The sequence below is a fragment of the Vulpes vulpes genome, chromosome 9 (genome assembly GCF_048418805.1).
Source record: "Vulpes vulpes isolate BD-2025 chromosome 9, VulVul3, whole genome shotgun sequence".
NCBI lineage: Eukaryota > Metazoa > Chordata > Mammalia > Carnivora > Canidae > Vulpes > Vulpes vulpes.
Genome location: NC_132788.1, coordinates 94356534 through 94378952, shown reverse-complemented (window position 1 = coordinate 94378952; position 22419 = coordinate 94356534). Strand labels below are relative to the sequence as shown.

Sequence of the window (22419 nt, the reverse complement as noted above, 5' to 3'; positions counted from 1 at the left end):
GCAAGCTCAAAGTCAAGAACAGCTACATTGAAACGGTAAGAAAAGCCATTTCATGTCAACCACAACAGCAATTCTCTCAAGCCACCAGAGCTCAGCAGGATCAGGAAGAAAAGTTCAGCTTGCAGCTTCTCCTTTGGGCTACAAAGAGAAGAGTGAATGTGCATCCAATATCCCAAATTATTGAGGCTGTCTGAGGGATTGGTTTGCCTCACCTGACTTAAGAGCACTAATGGAACTGACATATTTTGGATGTGTGGTGGTCAATGAGAACAAAAGAAACCTTAGCGACTTATTGTAGTACTAGAGAACCAGTAATGCCATAGACAGAGGCTGAGTCAACTGGCTATGATCAGGAGAAAGCATCCAGATCACAATTTCTCCACTGGTAGGGAGAAAAAGGAGTGAAACAAACATCCTATGTTCTGGCATTTCTGAGGGCTGCCCAAGGGACAGGTTTCTGTCTCAAACGACTCAAAGTGCTGATGGGGAACCAGCATTCTTTGGAAGCCTAGGCACCACAACTCAAATGAGAGCTCAGTGGCTCCTTGCAACAATAGAGAATTTGTGGGAAAGCAGAGAGACACAGGGAAAGCAAGATATTACAAGCCCCTGAAAGAGAAATCCGCAAACCTCTTTACACCCATAAGCACACAGAAGATGAATCCTCAGAAACCTTTGAAAGATGCCTAGAATCTCCAGCTGAGCTGACTGGTGAAAGTCTTCCCCTGTACAAAGTCAGACCATAAAGACCAGGAGAGGCAGCTCTTCTTTTAAATTCCCAAAACACAGCAGAAAATAAGATACACAAAGAGAAAGGGGAAATGACCTAATCAAAGGAATAAAATTAATCTCAAAAACCGACCTTAAAAAAACAAATATAAATTACCCGATAAATACAAAATAATCCTTTTTTTAAAAAAAAAAAGTAGGCTCCACACCCAGCATGAAGCCCAACTCAGGGCTTGAACTCATAACCCTGACATCATGACCTGAGATCAAGAGTTGGACACTTACTAACTGAGCCACCCAAGCCCCCAAAATAATCATTTTATTTTTTTTAAATAATCATTTTAAATGAAAAACCAACGAGTCAACAGCAATCAAAAAAAAAAAAAAAAATCAAGAGAAATTTTAAAAATCCAAAACAAACACAAAAGAATACAACATACCAAAATTTGTGGGATGCAGCAAAAGCAATTCTAAGAGGGAAGGTCATGGTGATAAATGCCTACCTCAAGAAACAAGAAAAAAATCTCAAATACACAGCCCAACTTTATTCCTCAAGGAACTAGAAAGAGAAGAACAAATGAAGCCCAAAGTTAGTAGAAAGAAGGAAATATCAAAAATCAGACCAGAAATAAATGCAATAGATATTAAAAAGGCAATAGAAAAGCAATAAAACCAAGAGCTGGTTATTTATAAACAAAATTGACTCATCAAGGAAAAAAAGGGCCCAAACCAATAAAATCAGACATGAAAAAGATAAAGATAGTACAACTGATACCACAGAAATAAAAAGGAATGTGTAAGTAGCTGTAAGAAACTACTACGAATAACTAAACACCAACAAACTGTACAACCTAGAAGAAACAGATGAATTCCTAGAAACATAGAACCTTCCAAGACTAAATCATGAACAATTAGAGAATCTGAACAGACTGATTACTAGTACAGAGACGGAATCAGTAACTTAAAAACCCCCTGTACACAGCAGTCCCAGTCCAGATGGCTTCAGTAGTGAATTCTATCAAATATTCCAAAAAGATTTAATACTAATCCTTTTCAAACTCTTCCAAAATATAAAAGGAATACTTCCAAACTTACAAGTCCAGCATTATCCAGATACCAAAACCAGATGAAAATGCCAAGGAAAAAAAAAAATACAGGCCAATATCCCTGATCAACACAGATGCAAAAATCCTCAAGCAAATATTATCAAACCAAATTCAATAATACATTAAAAAGATCATACATCATGACAACTAGGCTTATTCCAGAGATGCAAGATGGTTTAACACCAGCAAATCAATCAGAGATACACCACATTAACAAAATGAAGGACAAAAATCATATGATCAACTCTAGAGATGCAGAAAAAAACATTTGAGAAAGTTCAACATCCACTTGTGAATAAAAACTCTTGACAGAGTGGTACAAAGGGTACATACCTCAACATAATAAAGGCCGTATATGACAAGCCCACAGCTAACATCTACTTAATGGTGAAAAATTGAAAGATTTTCATCTAAGATCAGAAACAAGACAAGGATATCCACTTTCACCATTTTTATTCAACACAGTACTGGAAGTCCTAGCCACAGCAATTAGGCAAGAAAAGGAAATAAAAGGCATCCAAATCGGAAAAGAAATGAAACTATCACCATTTGCAGAATTCATGCTACTATATTTAGAAAATCCTAAAGACTGCACCAAAAAAAAGTTTTAGAATAAATGAATTCACTGAAGTTGTAGAATATGAAATTGGTATACAGAAATTAAAATAATGGTTTTAAAGAGACTCAATGCACTACAAAAGAACACATTAAAGGACTAAACAAAATTAGGAAAGTGATGCATGGAACAGTTAACAGAATATCAACAGTGATAGAAAGTATAAAAAAGAATTTTAAAAATTCTGGAATTAATGAATAGAATATCTGAACTGAAAAATCCACTAGAGAGTTCAAAATCAGATTTGACCAATCAGAAGAAAGAATCAGAACTCAATACTGAAAGATTGACATTTGAAATTCCCAGGTCAGATGAACAAAAAGAATGAAGATAAGAAAATCTAAGGGACATAGGCACTCATCTAAATAAATATTATAAGTAATATTTAGTCTTCCTCTTCTAATGAATATCTTGATTTTTAAAAATTCTCTTCATTTACTTTCATCTCTGAGGAAATACATATTCTTTCTGCTAAAATCAGTAATTCAACTCGCGTTCTTAAATCAATCCTCCTATCCCTTCTAGGTTTCAACTCTATTATGTGCTTCAGTTTACTTTAGTACACCCAGAAACACACAATAAAGCCAAATCTTGAAAGACAAAAGTCAGGCCACCTGCTGTGTGGCATCCTCCACTTTCTTTTCCCTGTCATACATTCTGAGAAATTGGTGATCTTCCACCAACTCTACAACTTACTCTCACTTGCAAGTTACCAAAATTTCATTCTCAAAGGTTACATATTATTTCTTACTGACAAATCCAAATGCCTTGTCTCAGGCCTCACTTTTCTTTGTAGAACAGTCCCATTGCCAACCTCCTGCATTTAAAAATGTTTTCTATAGGGCGCCTGGGTGACTTAGTCCGTTAAGCATCTGCCTTCAGCTCAGGTCATGATCTCAAGGTCCTGAGAGATTGAGCACCACTTCAGGTTCCCTGCTCAGCAGGCAGTTTCTCCCTCTCTCTCTCTGCCCCTCTTCATCACTTCTGTTCTCTTTCATTCTCTCTTACTCACTCTCTCTCAAATAAATAAAATCTTTGCAAAAAATTAAGTAAAACAAAATGCTTCCCTTATTTCCCCCATGACTTTTAAGATATGGACCACCCTTGGCTTGCCATCTAATTTCATTTGCTCTCCTGATAAATATATTTATCTAATGACACGACTTTCCTTCACTCAGTAATTTATCTCAGAACATCTCAAAGGGTCTTGCTCTCTGACCAGTTTCCTTCTATCATATATCCCAGAAATCAGCTCCCAGGCAAATTTACCTAATACAGTTACACATATCTGTTCACCAAATTCATCAATATTATCTACCATCACTTTTATCCATCTAATAAAAACACAACTCTTTACACCAGAGCTTTGTCCTCTCACCTACCTAACTCTTCTCTCCCACTACCGTGAGATAAATAGCCAAACCGCTGTTTCCTTTACATCAAAGTTCATAATTGATTACCTCTATGGTTTTGCTTATTTTGCACCCTCTTCTAGCATGCCATACCCAAAATCTTACCAATAGATCAAGACCCATTAAATATCACCTTTTATTTTAAATTCTGACTAATAATCATTAAAGGTATACTGCATTTTCGAGGGTTTTACAACACAGCTTCTAATGTGTGTGTGGCTGGTACTGTTATCATCTATACACTTACCTGAAATATGTGCTTGTAAGGAGCCTAGCATAAGGTTTTGCTGAGAGTCAACATTTACCTGATAGTTATTCTAAGGTATATTGTACACAGTGTGCAGAATGTCTTATGTTTTTAAAAGGCCTTCAATATATTAAAAATTAAATTTAGGGCAGCCCCAGTGGCGCAGTGGTTTAGCGTTGCATTATGGGGTGTGATCCTGGAGACCCGGGATCGAGTCCCACATCGGGCTCCCTGCATGGAGCCTGCTTCTCCCTCTGCCTGTGTCTCTGCCTCTCTCTCTCTCTCTCTGTGTGTCTCTCATGAATAAATAAATAAAATCTTTTAAAAAAAATAAATAAAAAAAATAAAAATAAAAAAATAAAAATTAAATTTAAATGCTATCTCCTAATAACTGCTCTAGCTACTCATAATACCAAGCAAGCATCAGTATGCAGTAAACAAGGCTGTATTAAACAAAGGAAAAAAATAAAACTAGCACCAGTAAGGAATCTCTAAGTAGCTAGATGTAACAATTATAAAAGGCAATTTTTCTCAAAAAGCGCACATGCTAAAAGTTTTATTTGGGCCTTATTAGAGAACAAAGCCTGCAACAGAAATCAGTATTCTAACATCACAGCTATCCACCACTCCCATCTAGTGGACACCAGTTGCTATTACCTAACGGGAAAACAGGCCGAGAAACCACCAGTTAAATACTAAAGGCAGGGTAAAGTTTCTCACTTTATAAAAGCATAATATTCACAGAGCTGAGATTTTTTACTATAACAAATAAAATCAAACCTGTAGCTATCAAACTGATGATAAAAAGACCTAAATGTAATAGCTAAAACTGTAAAACTCTTAGACAAGTTGTAAAATTTATTAACTCTGGATAAGGCCATAGTTTCTTAGCTTTGACACCACGCACAAGCAATCAAGCAACCACACAAACCTAACCTAACATCCTATCACTGTTTTCAATATCTGTAGGATCTGTAGCAATGTCCTACTTCCATTCTTGACATTATTTGTTCTTTTTCTCTTGCTTTATCTGCAGCACGATCTGAATAGCCTTATTGATCTTTTCTGAGAACCATTTCTGTCAATGTTGAGCACTTTGTTCCTATATATTTGCCACAAAATTAATTTTCACTCTTAATTATTTCCTTCTTTTAGCTTTAGTTTGCTGTTATTTTTCCAAACTCTTGAGAAAGATGTATGCATCACTGATTTTTCAGTCTATCTTCTTCCCTAACATACACATTTAAAGATACAAATTTCCTTCTGGGTATAGCTTCAGCTATACAAAATCTAACATTCTTGCACTTATTATTCATTTTATAATTGTTCCATTCCAAAGATTTTCTATTTCCATTGTAATTTCTTCTTTGACCCATGGATTACCTGGAAATATATTTCTTAAACAGGGATTGTCTGCTAAAATCTATTATTAACTTCTTGCATAAATGCACTAGTCAGAAAAAAGTACTCAGCATGGGGTAATAACCAACTCAAATTTAATACGATTTAGCTTCTTATATAGATGTCCTATGGGATATGCTACGTTAACCAAAAGACTTGATCCCTTACAGGAGATCTATTTCTCAAATTAATTTGGTTATTCTATGAATTCATACTTTCTTTCTCAACAAATCAGTTTCTGTAGCTCTACAGAACTCTGGCCACTGACAAAATTGACCTACAGGATAGAAGAGCTAAAGTTCAGAATGTGAACCATTATAAATTCACCAAACTGAAATACTGCTGAGGAGCCTCATTCAGTTAGCCAATAAGCCCATCTTCTCCAAACATGTTCTTTCAATTTTGCCATGTCTCTTAATTTTCAGAACACAAGCTACACAGGAAACATTAAAAAGTTATTACATAAGGAATATCTAAACTTAACCAATAAAGAAAGAAATCAAAGTCCAATGATCAGAAAGTTGGACATCACAGAATTTGTTTGCTTAGCCCAATTCAGCAAAAAACTAGAAAAGACACATAAATAACCTGTGCAAGTGTTTTAATACTTGAAAGTCTCTTTTTCAAAATGCTGGTTATATATTGTTTAAATCTCTGATAAAACTTAAGATCTAATGAAGTAGGAGTTCATAACAAAAAATTAACTTACCATCCTCTTGTGAGGAAGGATATGGATAAATGTGGTGGGAAGCTTTTGACTTCTCATCAGTAAAAGTCCCCTGGGAAGCAAATGAACATAAGAGTAAAGCAATGGCAAACAAACTATGCACTGCCAGATGCAAACTGCTTAAGAATCATAAAGGCATTACTTTATTTATTATGTTTTAAGAGTATAATATTTTTGTTATTTTTAGTCAAGAAAATAATTATTAATGAGAACAATTAAAATGTAAATTATCTATAGATACACTTTATATTGTTGCATAGAAAAATAATACAAGTACCTCCTGCTAATTCTCAATATATCTCTAGGAAACCTTATCAGTAATAGGAGTATTTCTAATTCTAAAAAGTTACTCCAGGAGATCCCTGGGTGGCTCGGCAGTTTAGCGCCTGCCTTCGGCCCAGGATGTGATCCTGGAGTCCCGGAATCAAGTCCCACATCAAACTCCCTGCATGGACCCTGCTGCCTGTGTCTCTGCCTCTCTCTCTCTCTCTCTCTCTGTGTGTCTCTCATGAATAAATTTTTTAAAATCTTTAAAAAATTAAAAATTAAAAAAAAAGTTACTCCAACGTCATCATAAATTATCACAATTATCTGAAGTGAATCAATTCAGGTTTTTGACCATGAGTCATAACTTATACACATACAGGATGTATTTGACTTGTATTTGACATTTGACTTGAGTCTAGCATGTATATACACTACTATTGTTTTAAGTCAATTTTAGAATAGTGGATGACATAAATACTAAACTTAGGTCTAGCTAGACCACAACTAAACTACTGCATACAATCTAGATTATGATTTGGAAGCTGTTTTATTTAAAGATTGATTATCTATCTGAGAGAGAGTGCACACAGGCAAGGGGAGGGAGAAGGACAAGCAGACTCCATGATGAGCTCTGAGTCCAACACAGGGCTCAATCCCAGGATCCCAAGATCATGACCCGAGCAAAAATCGAGAGTCAGATGCTTAATCGACTGAGCTACCCAGGCACCTCTTTGAAAGCCACTTAGATTAAAAAAAAAAAGTGTTCATTCTAGAAACCATAAGAATGAGGACAAGTCTTAAAAATCAGGCATAAAGAAGGATCTTTAGCATCTTAATGTATTTCTGAATTTTTTCTTTGGCAATGAATATTTACTAATTATTACAATCAGTAAAACACAACAATGCTATTTCCAACTGGAAAGAAATTCCAAAATTCTAAAATTTAGGGCTATCTAAAGATGAACTGGGGGTACCTGGGTGGCTCAAGTCAGTTAAGCGTCTGCCTTCAGCTTGGGTCATGATCACAGGGTCCTAGGATGGAGCCCTTTATCAGGCTCCCTGCTCAGTGGGGAGTCTGCTTCTCCCTCACCCTCTGGCCCTCCTCTCAGCTCATGCTCTATGTTCATTCTCTCTCAAATACATACATACATACATACATACATATTTTTTTAAAAAGGTGAATTAGCTATAGTAAAGCAAATATAATTAAAATAAATACTTATAAATCATTTTAAGTAGTTTGGGCACACTTCTGAATAATCACAAGACGCCAAAAATGGGAGGTCAACATCTAATGAGCATGAGGCAAAAGTCAGAGGAGCACAGTGTTTGTAATCATGAACTCTAGAGTCCATCAGACGACCTGGGTTTGAACTTCAGCTCTACCATTTTCTACTTGGGTGATATAAGTATTTTAAGTTTTTTCTGTGCTTCAGTGTCTTCTGTGAAAGAGTGGTAATAATACCTATTTCACAAGAATTGTTACAATTTAGCAATGAGCTAAGAATAGTGACAGGTACACTGTTAAGTACTCAAACAATGGAGTTATTAATGCATTTTAAATGTTTGAGCTAAGGCCTAATCATCAGTATTCAATAAATCATTAGCTTATGGTCTCTTCCCTATGATTCTATGAAACCAGGAGGATCCTTCTATATCCCTCTATACATTATCCCTAGAACACAAGCACTAAGCCAGACTTTTTAAGAAAAACAAGACCTAAATGTTCAATATTAACTGTAAGAAAATATATAAGCTTCTCCCAGGATAACTCTGTAGCAATAAGAGTAGGTAATTTCAGCTGAAGTTAGGAGCCAGCAGGTTAATTTGTTCCATTTCTGCTTTCTATCACTCCACATATAATTAAATTACACTTGACAGCCCCTCCAATAAACAGTCCAGAAGAGAAAGGAGAGTTAAGTGACTGGTTCAAAGGCAAAATGCTGGTGGAACAAGGAAGTAAACTTGAAACTGCCTGATCTGACAGCACAATTATATTACCTTTCTCTTCCGAAGGGATGTTTTATATAAGAAAAGTACTGTACTAAATCTCCAAAAGTAAGCAGTATAGGAAATCCTTGCTTTAGGAACTTGGATGATATTTTATAATTACTGAAACATAATACAACTGGCAATCTCTCTTAGAGAACAAAAGAGAAGATATTTCAAGAGGCTTCTCAACTAATCCTGAGGATTAGTAAAACTCTGTAACTCAAATGACGTTGTTTCAGAAAATTATCTTCTACCCAGAACTCCTCAACTAGTTTACCACAATACGGGGTTGCTTATAGTTCAGACACATGTAGCCACAAACCTACATGCAGTAAATACTGAAGGTCTCAATCTAAAATGAGGTTAGAGGAGGAAGAGAAAGATGTCTGAAGATAGCACTGGTACATGTGAATCAAGACAAAGTAAGCTTTTGGGAAGGTAAAATTTTCCAGTCCATATATATAATAAATACAAAACATATCACTGGAGTGGCAGGGGAAGATAGGTTTACTTGAAACAATATTTGATCTCCTACCAACAACTGTGCCATCAAACTTCTATTTTGTTTGATTTTGTGACTGCAGTGATGCTGACCACACTCTCTTCAAATTACATAAGTGCAGGGACACCTGGATGGCTCAGTCTGTTAGGCATCCAACTCTTGATTTTAGCTTAGGTTATGATCTCAGGGTTTTTTGGGTTTTTTTAAGATTTTATTTATTTATTCATGACAGACACAGAGAGACAGAGGCAGAGACACAGGCAGAGGGAGAAGCAGGGTCCATGCAGGGAGCCCAATGCGGGACTCGACCCCAGGTCCCCAGGATCACACCCCTGGCTGAAAGCAGCACTAAACCACTGGGCCAACAGGGTTGCCCTGATCTCAGGGTTTTGAGATCAAGCCCCACATTGGACTCTGCACTCAGTGGGGAGTCTACTTGAGAGTCTTGCTCTCTCCCCCATCCCCCTGTGTTCACTCATGCAGGAGTTCTCTCTAAAATAAATAAATCTTTAAAAAATAAATAAATTGCATAAGACTATAAATTCATACCTGTGACTATTAAATGCTAATTCTACATACATACGTGGATTAAATCACCACATTATACACCTTAAACTTACACAATGTTAGGTATCAATTATATCCCAACAATGCTAAGGGGGAAAATGCTACTCTAGGATAAAAATTGGAGGTGAATGGACAGAAAAAACTTGCTACTGTAAGAACCCAAAGAGAAATCACTTTCATTCAATGCAGATATACACAGAAACTAAAAGATATTATGATTGAGATTTGTAAGAAACTTACTACTACACAATTTTCTAATGTGATCATGTCTATTACCTGATGTCGTTTGATAATATCTTTCAATTTGTTAGCCAACTTCAGATCAATGTCTGGAATGAGGTAGATGTTGGGTCTGGTCAGACAATTGCTCTAAGGAAGAAAAAACAGATTTTGAAATTCTTTTGGTTTTGAAATGATGTCACATTAATGAATTACCCTAAAGGCCAAAGTTGACAAAGACATAATGCTTAAAATGGGGAATATGTTGTTGAATATAAACTGTGTACAGACTGTAGGAGCCTCATCTCAATATAAAACCTAGGTATCCAGCAGGCCATTAGGCCATTAATGCCATCCCCAGATCCATTTCTCTGCAGTTAAGTACAGCAGGACAAAACATAATATTCAGAATTATGACTTAAAGAAATTCATTGTATTTTTCATTAAGTTATCACATTAACATATTGATACTCATATAGCCATTCTTACCTGAATTGATCTTAACAGTCCAAATCTAATGTAGTGTTTTCACCTACACCTTTTATTGGCAGTGATTAGGGGGAGGGGTGGAGCCCAGGGGAATGAACATTTTGCCTTATTATGTAAGTTACTTAAAAAATAAAGGCTATGGATTATAGCTTTTTTTCCCCATCTAAAACTTACAAATTGCAATGGTTAAAACATGCATGATTAAAACATATTATATTATATTATATTATAGTATAGTATATTATATATAAAACTCCTCAAATCACCAAAAATCAGTGAACCAACAAAAAGTATTTCACTAGCTAGCTAGTTTATGAGACAAATCTCTGGCATCAAGTTAATGATAATACCTAGCTGAATTTCTGCCAGCTGTCTCCCCCCAGGAAGGCTAATTCAGTGATTAAAAATTGCCATCAATAAAATACTAATAAAGAAAAGAATACTAAGTTCTCTCTTACAGGTTACACCTAGTTGGAGAGAAGTAAGATCTATAATTATGGTACAACCATGAAACAAATCCCGGAAAAAAAAGAACATATAAAAGAGTGACCAGTAGTAGATTGAGAGTGTTTATAGTAAATATGAAAGATTCAAATAATGGATTAGGAGAAATAAAGAAAATATCAGGGTGCCTGGGCAGCTCAGTTAAAGATCCAACACATAGTCTCAGGTCATGATCTCAGGGTCATGAGATCAAGCCCCATAAGATTCTTTCCCTCATCCTCTGCCCCTCTCCCCACACTGTCTGTCTCTCTCTAAAAAAAAGAAAAAAAGAGGGGATCCCTGGTGGCTCAGCGGTTTGGTGCCTGCCTTCAGCCCAGGGTGTGACCCTGGAGTCCCGGGATGGAGTCCTGGGATCAAGTCCCGCATCGGGCTCCCTGCATGGAGCCTGCTTCTCCCTCTGCCTGTGTCTCTGCCTATCTCATGAATAAATAAAATCTTAAAAAATATATATATAAAAGAAAAAAGAAAAAGAAAGAAAGTATATTTCACCAGAAGTTTAGGATCAATATTCTATAAATAACAAGTTTTACTCAACTTTATAGCTCTAATACCCAAAAACTCATAAAAATAATAGATTTCAGAAAATTTTTCCTCCTTTGATCTTCTGGCAGTCCAATAAAGCCAATCTTAGAAGTGAAAGTATATTAAAAGGAAAAATATTTAATAATTTAACTTTCTCAGTTACCTGCACCAAAGTTTTTTCAATGTTCATAAACATTTCAACATTCCGATCCATTCGAGATGGATTCTGTAGATCAAACCTCCGCCTAAAGAGAAGAAAACCATTAGTTAATGTGTCTTCTACTTTAAACAAAAGTGAAAACTTAGTTTTAACACTCAAACAAATTGCAAAGATTTAAAAATTAAAACAGCACTCTACAAAATATATGGGGGTTATTTATAAGAAAGCAGTGTCAACATCTTCATTCAATGTTAAATATTATGACATTAAGATCCGCTCCAGTCAAAATGAAGTACCAATTTCATGAAGTTTCCTATTTTCCTTAAATCTAAGATATTTTACACCATACAGGCAAGTAGTCCACTGATCCAAAGGCAGTAAGAACTACTATACCATTCTTTAAGTATAAGAAAAGTTTACTTTATACATGCTTAAAAGCCATGTATTCAAGTTCATCAGTGTCTGTGCTCTTGGAACCTACTATTGTCCTAAATCTGGTATTATACATGCTTAAAAGCCATGTGTTCAAGTTCATCAGTGTCTGTGCTCTTTGAACCTACTATTGTCCTAAATCTGGTAAATTCATCCATTTACCTTTTCACTCTCTCCAATGTCCTTTTATGTAAGCACTCAAGCATCACATTCTAATGCTGTCTGCCTATCCTTGCTCACTTCCGTATAATTAAATCTTAACAAATTTGAATGCTTTTCTCCAAATTTTTTATTCAACACTCTGATTTTGCTGCATTTTTAATTCCAGAGAAAGCATATACTACTCAGTGATTTAGAGTGTGGGCTGTGGAGTCAAACTGTTCTGGGTTCTAATCTTGACCTCATTTCCATCTATATAGTCAGGAGTGATTTACTAATCCAAGGATCAATTCCTTCATGAGTACCACAGCCCGTTACAGGTTTTTGTGAAGGTCAAATGAGGTATGTAAAGGCCTTCAGACACTATGCTTAGTCTGTAAATGATCAATAAATGTTAACTATGGTTATAATAGGTTTTTTTGGTTAGTTTTAGGGAGTTTTCTTAAATATTTATTTATTCATTTTGAGAGAGAGCCAAGGGAAGGGGTAGAAGGAGAGGGAAAGAGAAAGAATCCTCAAAGAGATTCCCTGTTGAGCATGGAGCACGATGCAGGGCTCCATGAGATGCAGGACCCTGAGATCGTGACCTAAGCTGAAATCAAGAAGCAGCCACTTAACCAACTGAGCCACCCAGGCTCCCCTATGGTTATAATATTTTTAAATCATTACTACCATGTGCTAGCTAGGATTAAGCAGTCCAAGTCCAGAGCTTTATGCTCTACTCTCAGGTTATCCTGTTTTAACCTGAAAATGCTTCCCCACCTCCAATGGTTCTTCTAAACTCTGCAGCCTCTCCAGTATGTCACTACCTAGGCTTGATACTATCACCTCCAGGGTCTGCCACAAGCCACTTCCCCTATGAAGCCATTTTTGTCTTCTGTTCACACTAATGATATAGCCCCACAACAGAATCACCTTGTTGGTAAGACATCTCATTAGATGCCTTGAGGGCAAAACAAAACAAAAAAACAAAAACAAAAACAAAAATAGATGCCTTGAGGGCAAAGACCAGGTTTTTTGAAAATTATCCTATGTAGCGGGGATCCCTGGGTGGCTCAGCGGTTTAGCACCTGCCTTTGGCCCAGGGCGTGATCCCGGAGTCCCAGCATCGAGTCCCAGGATCGAGTCCCGTGTCGGGCTCCCGGCATGGAGCCTGCTTCTCCCTCTGTGTCTCTGCCTCTCTCCTCTCTCTATGACTATCATAAATAAATAATAAAAAAATTTAAAAAAAAAAAGATAATTATCCTATGTAGCCCCAATAGCTAACAGAATGTGTGGCTTTAGGGACACCTAGGTGGCTCAGTTGGCTAAGCGTCTAACTCTTGATTTTTGCTCAGATCAGAAGCTCAGGTTTGTGAGACTGAGCCCCGTGTCCTGAGATTGAGCCCTGTGTCAGGCTCTGTGCTTAAGATTCTTCTCTCCCCCTCTCCCTCTGCCCTGCCTATCTCTCTCTTTAAAAAAAAAAAAAAAAAAAAAAAAGTGTGGTTTTATAAAGAAAATAGGAAATTAATATTTATTATGACTGAGGTCTAATATTTATTATGACTTTTTCATTAGCATGCTAGGACAAGACTGAAATGTTTTCTGCAAAATTTCAATTCAGAAATTAAGGAAAGTATCCACTAAAACACAGAAATAGGTAATTTGTAATAAAAACTAGTTACAGCTTCAAAAATAGCATTTACATGTAAGGAGGACCTTTGTCCCAAGTAACCATATCTTGACGTAACCTTGATACATAGAACTTTTCCTTAAATCCCATTTACTGGGTTGTTTAGTATCCTTCTTTCCTAACTTCTAAGGAAGGGATCAGTCAGAAATTCCAAGCAGTTTCAATTAACTGGCAGAACAACAAAATAACGTGTGAAGAACCAAGACAACCCTATTAGGACAGACAGGCTTTCATTGGTTCTTTCAGCACAAGAAAAGGAGAGAGATGTAAGGAGGGGTAACTCTTTCACAGGCTTCTGATAAAAGAACTATATCCAGAAATGTCTCACTTCAGAACTCCTCACATAAGCCTTTACTCATATTAGTCATGAACAAACTGCTTCCTTAATAAATGATTCAGATAATGAGGCTGAAGAGAATTATCTCTCCCAGAAATCTGAGAAATAGTCTGAAAGTAGTCACTGAACAAATTAAAATAAGGTTGCCTGGATTTACCTGCAAATAAAGATTAAAAGCTAAATGGATCTGGTAACAGAGAATCAAGAATTTATTCTGCCTTTCTGATTACTCATGAGTTAAATTTCTCAGTATTCTAGCTAATAAATAAAGTAGGGATGAGAGAGTAACAGTCTTTTACAAAGAATTACCTAAAAAAACAATAAGAACCTATATTATACATTAGAATAACTACTTTCAAATTTTTCAAAATTTGAACATTACTACTTGGTCAAGTTGTAATGATAGCATGATTCTAAGCACTGAACATCAACACTGGTCTATTACAAGCAGAAACAACCAGACACTGTATGCCTCCAGAGGGAAGAATACAACACTGTCTATGAAGTACTGTTGATGGGGGGAAAAAAAACTAAACTAAATCGAACTAAGCCTCTAGATCCACCTACCACTTTACTACTAATTTAAAGGACTATGTTAAATGATATCTTAGGGAACATATTCACAAAATCTAGAACACAGAAACATCTACAAGACTACTTGTTTTGTAAAAAAAATAACTTGCAAGGATGATAAAGGGGGGAAGAGAGAAAGAAGGAAAACTATTAATTTTCTTTTCTTCTTTTTAAGGTGAGGGAGGGGCAGAGGGAGAGAGAGAGAATCTTTTTTTTTTTAAAGATTTTATTTATTAATGAGACACACACATACAGAGGCAGAGACACAGGCAGAGGGAGAAGCAGGCTCCATGCAAGGAGCCCCATGTGCGACTTGATCCTGGGACTAAAGGATCACACCCTGGGCCGAAAGCAGGCACTAAATTGCTGAGCCACCCAGGGATCCCCAAGAGACAGAGACTCTGAAGCAGGGTCCCTGATCTCATAACTCTGAGATCATGACCTGAGCCAAAATCCTAACCTATTAAACCACTCAGGTGACACAATTTTCTGAAAGAGACTTAGACACATCAACCAAATGCCATGTATGAATCTTGCTTGAACATTGATGAATATAAATATAAAAATATAAACTAATATAATAAATATAAATTAATATAAAAACCACCCATGAGATAATGAGGGAAGCCTGAACACTAAGCGGGTATTTAATAACACTGAAAAATTATTGGTAATTTTCTTAGTCGTGATAATAGTACTGTTATAATGCTTTTTTAAAAATCCTATGCTGGGGAGCCTAGCAGGCTCAACTGGTTAGGTGCCTGACTCTGGATCTCGGCTCAAGTCTTGATCTAAGGATCAGGAGTTCAAGCTCTGCATTGGGCTTCACACTGGGAGCCCAATATTAAAAAAAAAAAAAAAAAAAAGACCTATGCTTTTTAGGAGTACCTAACTGGCTCAGTCAGTATAGCATGTGATTCTTGATCTCAGGGCTGTGAGTTCAAGCCCCACCGTGGAGAGAGATGACCTAAAGAAAAAAATCCTATAAGGCACCAGGATGGCTGTTGGTTAAGCACCCAACTTAATTTCAGCTCAGATCATGAACTCAGAGTTGTGAGACTGAGCCCTGCATCAGTGTGAGCCTGCTTAGGATTCTCTCTCTCCCTCTCTGACCCTCCCCCCCACAAAAAAACTTATGCTTTCAAAAAAACATTTGGAAGCAATAGTGAAATATTTACATATGAAATTATATAAAGTTAAAGGTGCAAGAAGGTAAACAGCAGTTCATTATATTATTCTCTCTGCTTTTAAGTTTATATTTTCCATAATAAACTAAAATGGTTTGCCAAAAAATGATTTAATAACATGACAGATTAAAGCCTTCCTTCAGCAATATGCTATGTAAAGCAAAAAAAAGTATTTAAAATATATGGAGGGATCCCTGGGTGGCACAGTGGTTTGGCGCCTGCCTTTGGCCCAGGGCGTGATCCTGGAGACCCGGGATCGAATCCCAAGTCGGGCTCCCAGTGCATGGAGCCTGCTTCTCCCTCTGCCTGTGTCTCTGCCTCTCTCTCTCTCTCTCTCTCTCTCTCTAACTATCATAAATAAATAAAGAAAAAAAATATTTAAAAAAATAATAATAAAATAAAATAAAATAAAATAAAATAAAATAAAATAAAATAAAATGATATTAAGAACTGAAATGGGGCGCCTAGGTGGCTTAGTCAAGCATCAGACTCTTGGTTTCAGCTGGGGTGGTAATCTCAGGGTCACAAAATCAAAGCCTGTGTCAGACTCTGCACTCAGCACAGCATCTGCTGGAGATTCTCATTTTCCCTCTCCCCTTTGCCCCTCCCCCTGCTCATGCTCTAAATTAATTGATTAAAAAATCTTTTCAAAAGAAAAGCTGAGGGCGGGGTGGAGGGGAAAAAAAAAAAAAAGAAAAGCTGAAATAAAGTCAGATAAATATGGTATAACCTTCAGTTGAAAGATTTAATCTGACTTATTTTGAAATTACCAAGAGTATTTAAAAAGCTTTACTTTAGGGATCCCTGGGTGGCGCAGCGGTTTGGCGCCTGCCTTTGACCCAGGGCGCGATCCTGGAGACCCGGGATCGAGTCCCACGTCGGGCTCCCGGTGCATGGAGCCTGTTTCTCCCTCTGCCTGTGTCTCTGCCTCTCTCTCTCTCTCTGTGACTATCATAAATAAATAAAAATTTAAAAAAAAAAAAATTAAAAAAAAAAAAAGCTTTACTTTATACAATATAGAAAAAAAGCTCAAACCTACTCATAAGAGAAATGCAAATTAAAATGATAAAACCTTTTTAAATCTTAATGCAGCCCTATAGAAGAGACACAAATGAACCTTTGGCCATTTAAGATGTAAATATGAGGGGTGCCTGGATAGCTCAGTCAGCTGGGTATCTACCTTCAGCTCGGGTCATGATCTTGGGGTCCGTGGGATCACATCGTCAGGCTCCCTTGCTCCCTGGGGAGCCTACTTCTCCCTCTGAATTGCCTCCCACTCCTGCGCTCCCTCCATCCTTCCCTCTCTCTCTCAAACAAAGAAAAAAAGAAAAGAAAATGTAAATATGAGCTCTCCACTGACAACTTATTAATTAATGAGTCTTCTGCTTTGTTTTCCTCTGGCAATCTGCTGGGCAGCCTTTCATTCTAAGGCAATACTATCTGTCAAAAGAACCTTCATTAGCTTTATTGCTCTAATTCTGTAACTCTTGGGGCTATAGTTAACGAAGTTCTCTTCTCATCTTCAGCTACATGTAGAAAAAAAAGTCTGAATAAAAATAATGGACAGGGATCCCTGGGTGGCGCAGCGGTTTGGCGCCTGCCTTTGGCCCAGGGCGCAATCCTGGAGACCCAGGATCGAATCCCACGTCGGGCTCCCGGTGCATGGAGCCTGCTTCTCCCTCTGCCTGTGTCTCTGCCTCTCTCTCTCTCTCTCTCTCTCTCTGTGACTGTCATAAATAAATAAAAATTTTTTTAAAAATCTTTAAAAAAAATAATAATGGACAATGGATCCTGGAGAATAAGTTTAATTTCTGGTAAAGTGGTGCAAAGGGCTCCAAAAGCAAACTTGGAAAAGGTAAAAGACAAAATGCACCGAGCTTGGGCACCTGGGTTATCTCAGTGGGTTAAGCGTCTGCCTTCAGCTCAGATCATGATCCCAGGATCCTGGGATTGAGACCCACGTTGGACTCCTTGCTCAGTGGGGAATCTGCTTCTCCTTGTCCTTCTACCCTTCCACCCTGCTTGTGCTCTTTCTCGCTCATGCGCTCTCTTTCTCACAAATAAAAAAAAAAAGAAATTTTTTTTTAAGTATTCAAGTGATTCTTAAAGTTCAAAAGCAACTACAAGAGACTTATTGTGGTAACATCCAAAAAAAAAACAAAAATCAAAAGGAGACTTTGAAGGTAGAGAATAAAAGCTGAACCACCAAGTGTTAAGGTAGAAAGAAAAGTAGGTCTGAGCTTGTCTGCAAGAAATAAATGTCAGCAACAAATCGTGTCACAGGAAAATATACAAAACCACTTCTCACATTAAGACAAGTCCTAGGGGATCCCTGGGTGGCTTAGCAGTTTAGCGCCTGCCTTTGGCCCAGGGCATGGTCCTGCAGTCCCAGTATGAGTCCTGCATCAGGCTTCCTGCATGGAGCCTGCTTCTCCCTCTGCCTGCGTCTCTGCCTCTCTCTCTGTGTGTCTGTCATGAATAAATAAATAAAATCTAAAAAAAAAAAAAAAAATCCTGAACTTTATGTTAACTAAGTCTAATTCACCATTGCCAAGCATAACTAAAAAAACACAAAATATTTCCAATCACTAATCTCTTTAAAAGATGTAAAATAGGATGATAATACACAGCAATATATGTAGAACTGTAAGAATAAATAGGATTCTTAGTCTCCATGAAGACACTGTCATTTACCGAGTTGAATTTGGCTATAATCTCTCCTTCAGGAAATGTTTTTAGATTTCCATACTATGTCCAAATCCCCCTGGTTCGGTATCCCTCAGTTACATACAACTATACACGAAATTAGCCCAAAGTTTTATCCTTTATGAAAATCTATAGGGGCGCCTGGGTGGCTCAGTGGTTGAGTGCCTTCCTTTGGCTCTGGTCGTGATTCCGGGGTCCTGGGATAGAGTCCCACATCAGGCTCCCTACAGGGACCCTGCTTCTCTTTCTGCCTATGTCTCTGCCTCTCTCTCTCTCTCATGAAGAAGTGAAGAAGAAAGAAGAAAGAAGAAAGAAGAAAGAAGAAAAGAAAGAAAACCTGCAAATACGGCACTCACTTCTGACTATTTAGAGACATCCAAAAAGATCATATTCAAACACTCTCGAATCTTAATCTATACTGTCTGTTGAATGTTCCCATTCAATCTCATAAATGATACCCCAGCTTGACATCACTGAAAGCTAAAAGAAAGAAGAAAGAAAGAATCAAACAGAAACAAGAGAAAAAAGAACGTTTGGCCACAAGAAGGAAAAAAGTAAAGTCTGAAATTAGACTGTGAGGTTAACTAGAGAACACAAACTAGGTTAAGGACAACAGGCGATTATTCAGACACTCAAATAGGTGGGTGGTTATTTTTATTTTTTATTTTTTTAAGTCTCCCTTACTTCTTTTTTGGCCTCTCTTTTAATTTAAAGACATCTTATTTTACATATCCTTCTTCTAAACCACCTTAAATCCTTTCACCTAAAATTCCATTGTACTAGCACACAAAGCAAGTTCCGTAACATGGTGACTTAGAAGTCATTTCACTTTGAGACTGTCCTTGAGTCCAGGTTAGATGTAGGATACAGTCTGAACAAGAAAATTAGAGAGTTCCATGTGGGAATCTAACAATAGGGTACAAATCATATCTGAGAGTAGTCAGACACGCCGTCAATTCTAGCTCAGGAACACCCTATAAGAGTCACAATACCACAGCCAGAAGCAGAGCTGCAAAACAGAAAGCTATCTCTCATGACAACACTCTCATGCTCATTCCACCAATTAATCAATATCTGTTCAACACCCATCCACATATAAAAAGTTCAGCAAATACACAAAGTCTATTATCAACTTGCTATTCACTGAAAATAAGTCATTTACTTACAAACTTGTCCCATTTATCATTATGAGTATTTATTTATATTTCCTGGCTAAAAAGTATTGGATTAGCTTAACTTTTAAAGTACCCAAATTACATGAATATTCTTCTAGAAAAATGTTAATATAGAATTTCATAGACAAAACTAAAACCACTGAACGACTTCGAGTCCATTCCCTCCAACATCCCCTCATAACCCCCTGCACATTAAGGGACTCCCCACCATCCTTGAACTCCAGAACCATCATCATAAAACATTCACTAGTCTCAGCAGCTTCCCACACAGAGATGGCAGAAAACCCAGAGTTCAAGAAAGAGAAGAAAGAAAGCACCGAGAGAGAGAAGACAAGAAAAGCGAAAGAGAAGAGTGAAGGGAAAAAGCTACATCGCAGGAAGAGCAGCAAGGACTCTACTCCTAGCTGCATCACCGCGCACTTAACGGTCTGTGCTCCTGAGCTGGACTCCTTTCATCTATGTCCTAAGGACAGTATGCTAGATATTTCTTATTCTGAAGGCCTGGCTCACCAGAACACCTAAACTGCTATCTTCCAGAACATAAGTTCACAATACAATTTATGTATTTCTATTACCTACATACAACCATATATGAGAAATAACTTGCCTAATAAATGCAACAGTTGTTCAGTATCTTTCCTGATGTAAGCACAAAGAAAATTAGAAAACCAGATAAAACTTCCACTTTGCACATTATAATGTGCCTTTAGAATTCTCTAACATCGGGGGATCCCTGGGTGGCTCAGCGGTTTAGTGCCTGCCTTTCAGGCCAGGGCATGATTCTGGAGTCCCGGGATCAAGTCCCACATCGGGCTCCCTGCATGGAGCCTGCTTCTCCCTTTGCCTGTGTCTCTGCCTCTCTCTCCCTCTCTCTGTGTATCTCATGAATAAATAAATAAAATCTTAAGAAAAAAAAAAGAATTCTCTAACATCATACAAAGATAAAAGAGGATTTAACGTTAAATAATTTAAATATCAAAATAATAATAATAATAATAATAATAATAATAATAATATCATCACATCAAAACATATAAATAGGGACGCCTGGGTGGCTCAGCAGTTGAGTTTCTAACTCTGGCCCAGGGCATGATCCTGGAGTTCCAGGATCGAGTCCCACATCGGGCTCCCAGCATGGAGCCTGCTTCTCCCCTTGCCTATGTCTCTGCCTTTCTCTGTCTCTCATGAATAAATAAAATCTTTAAAAACAAAACATATAAACAAACACAAAAACTTACCATCCTTGTTCATTTTTGTACTTGTAAGCAGCCCCAAGAATGTGACACAAGGTGCCTCCAGCTTTGAAATCCATGAAACATTTTGCCTAAAAATGATACAAGTTACACATGAGAAAAAGAAAAGTTCTGACACAATGTTTGAATTCAAAGTTTTACAAACTCAAAAGACATAAACAGCTGCTAACTTAACCTCCTTAAATACTTTCTGGAACCAAATAAGGTATGAAGAAATTTTTTCAAAAGTGGATTAAAAAATTTTTAATTCAACTAACATATTACTCTTTAAGTAAATGGCTTCTGAAAAACAAGATTTAAAAAAGATAATTCAGGGGATCCCTGGGAGGCGCAGGGGTTTAGCACCTGCCTTTGGCCCAGGGCGCAATCCTGGAGACCCGGGATCGAATCCCACATCAGGCTCCCGGCATGGAGCCTGCTTCTCCCTCTGCCTGTGTCTCTGCCTCTCTCTCTCTCTCTCTCTGTGTGACTATCATAAATTAAAAAAAAAAAAAAAAGAATTTAAAAAAAATAAAAATAAAAATAAAAAAGATAATTCAAAATGCTTCAGCAGAAAACACTAATGGACAGAATACTGATATACTACAAACTCCACTAGTAAATTTAAAATGTGATTTTTAAAATATATAAAATTCCAGTAAGAACATTTCCTACAGGGATCCCTGGGTGGCGCAGCGGTTTGGCGCCTGCCTTTGGCCCAGGGCGCGATCCTGGAGACCCGGGATCGAGTCCCACGTCGGGCTCCCGGTGCATGGAGCCTGCTTCTCCCTCTGCCTGTGTCTCTGCCTCTCTCTCTCTCACTGTGTGCCTATCATAAATAAATAATAAAAAAAAAAAAAGAGAACATTTCCTACAATATGATTTTCCTGTAGAGTAAGAATTATTAGTATACATTTGAGTTTTTTCCCAATTTAGGTCCCTGACTTTAAATTACTCAAAAATTGTAACTCTTGCAAGAATATTTTAATGACCAAAAAACACAGTGTAACTACAAATTATGTGTAAAATTAAGCTAAAGTCTGTGCAACAATTTGAAAGAGATGTGCACTTTATGGATTATAAAAGTAACACTCAAATAAATCAAATGCTGAATGACTTCTATATTACGGAAGTTAAAAGTTTCATATAAACTGATCATCAAACAGGCTAGTAGGTAAAAGTACTAGAATTACAGCATGCAGGGATCCCTGGGTGGCCCAGCGGTTTAGTGCCTGCCTTCGGCCCAGGGCATGATCCTGGAGACCTGGGATCGAGTCCCACATCAGGCTCCCTGCATGGAGCCTGCTTCACCCTCTGCCTATGTCTTGCCTCTTTGCCTCTCTCTCTTTCTCTGTGTCTCTCACGAATAAATAAAATCTTTTAAAAAATAGCAGTAAGTAAATACATACATACATACATAGGTTTGAGGGGTGCACCTGGGTGGCTAGTTTATAAAGCATCTGCCTTGCGCTCAAGGCATGACCTC

At 37.4% G+C, this 22419-nt stretch overlaps 1 protein-coding gene across 4 annotated transcripts in view; it reads right to left on the bottom strand.

Annotated features, from left to right (window-relative positions):
• SMARCC1 (SWI/SNF related BAF chromatin remodeling complex subunit C1) overlaps positions 1 to 22419 on the bottom strand; it is a 167467-nt gene that overhangs the window by 120300 nt on the left and 24748 nt on the right. For all 4 annotated transcript variants that reach the window (XM_072721013.1, XM_072721014.1, XM_072721016.1 and 1 more), the window contains exons 3-6: positions 20940 to 21025; positions 11464 to 11545; positions 9843 to 9935; positions 6221 to 6290 (exon numbers count right to left, since the gene is read on the bottom strand). In XM_072721013.1, the coding sequence (XP_072577114.1) occupies positions 6221 to 6290; positions 9843 to 9935; positions 11464 to 11545; positions 20940 to 21025 (331 nt within the window). The remainder of the gene's footprint in view (positions 1 to 6220; positions 6291 to 9842; positions 9936 to 11463; positions 11546 to 20939; positions 21026 to 22419) is intronic.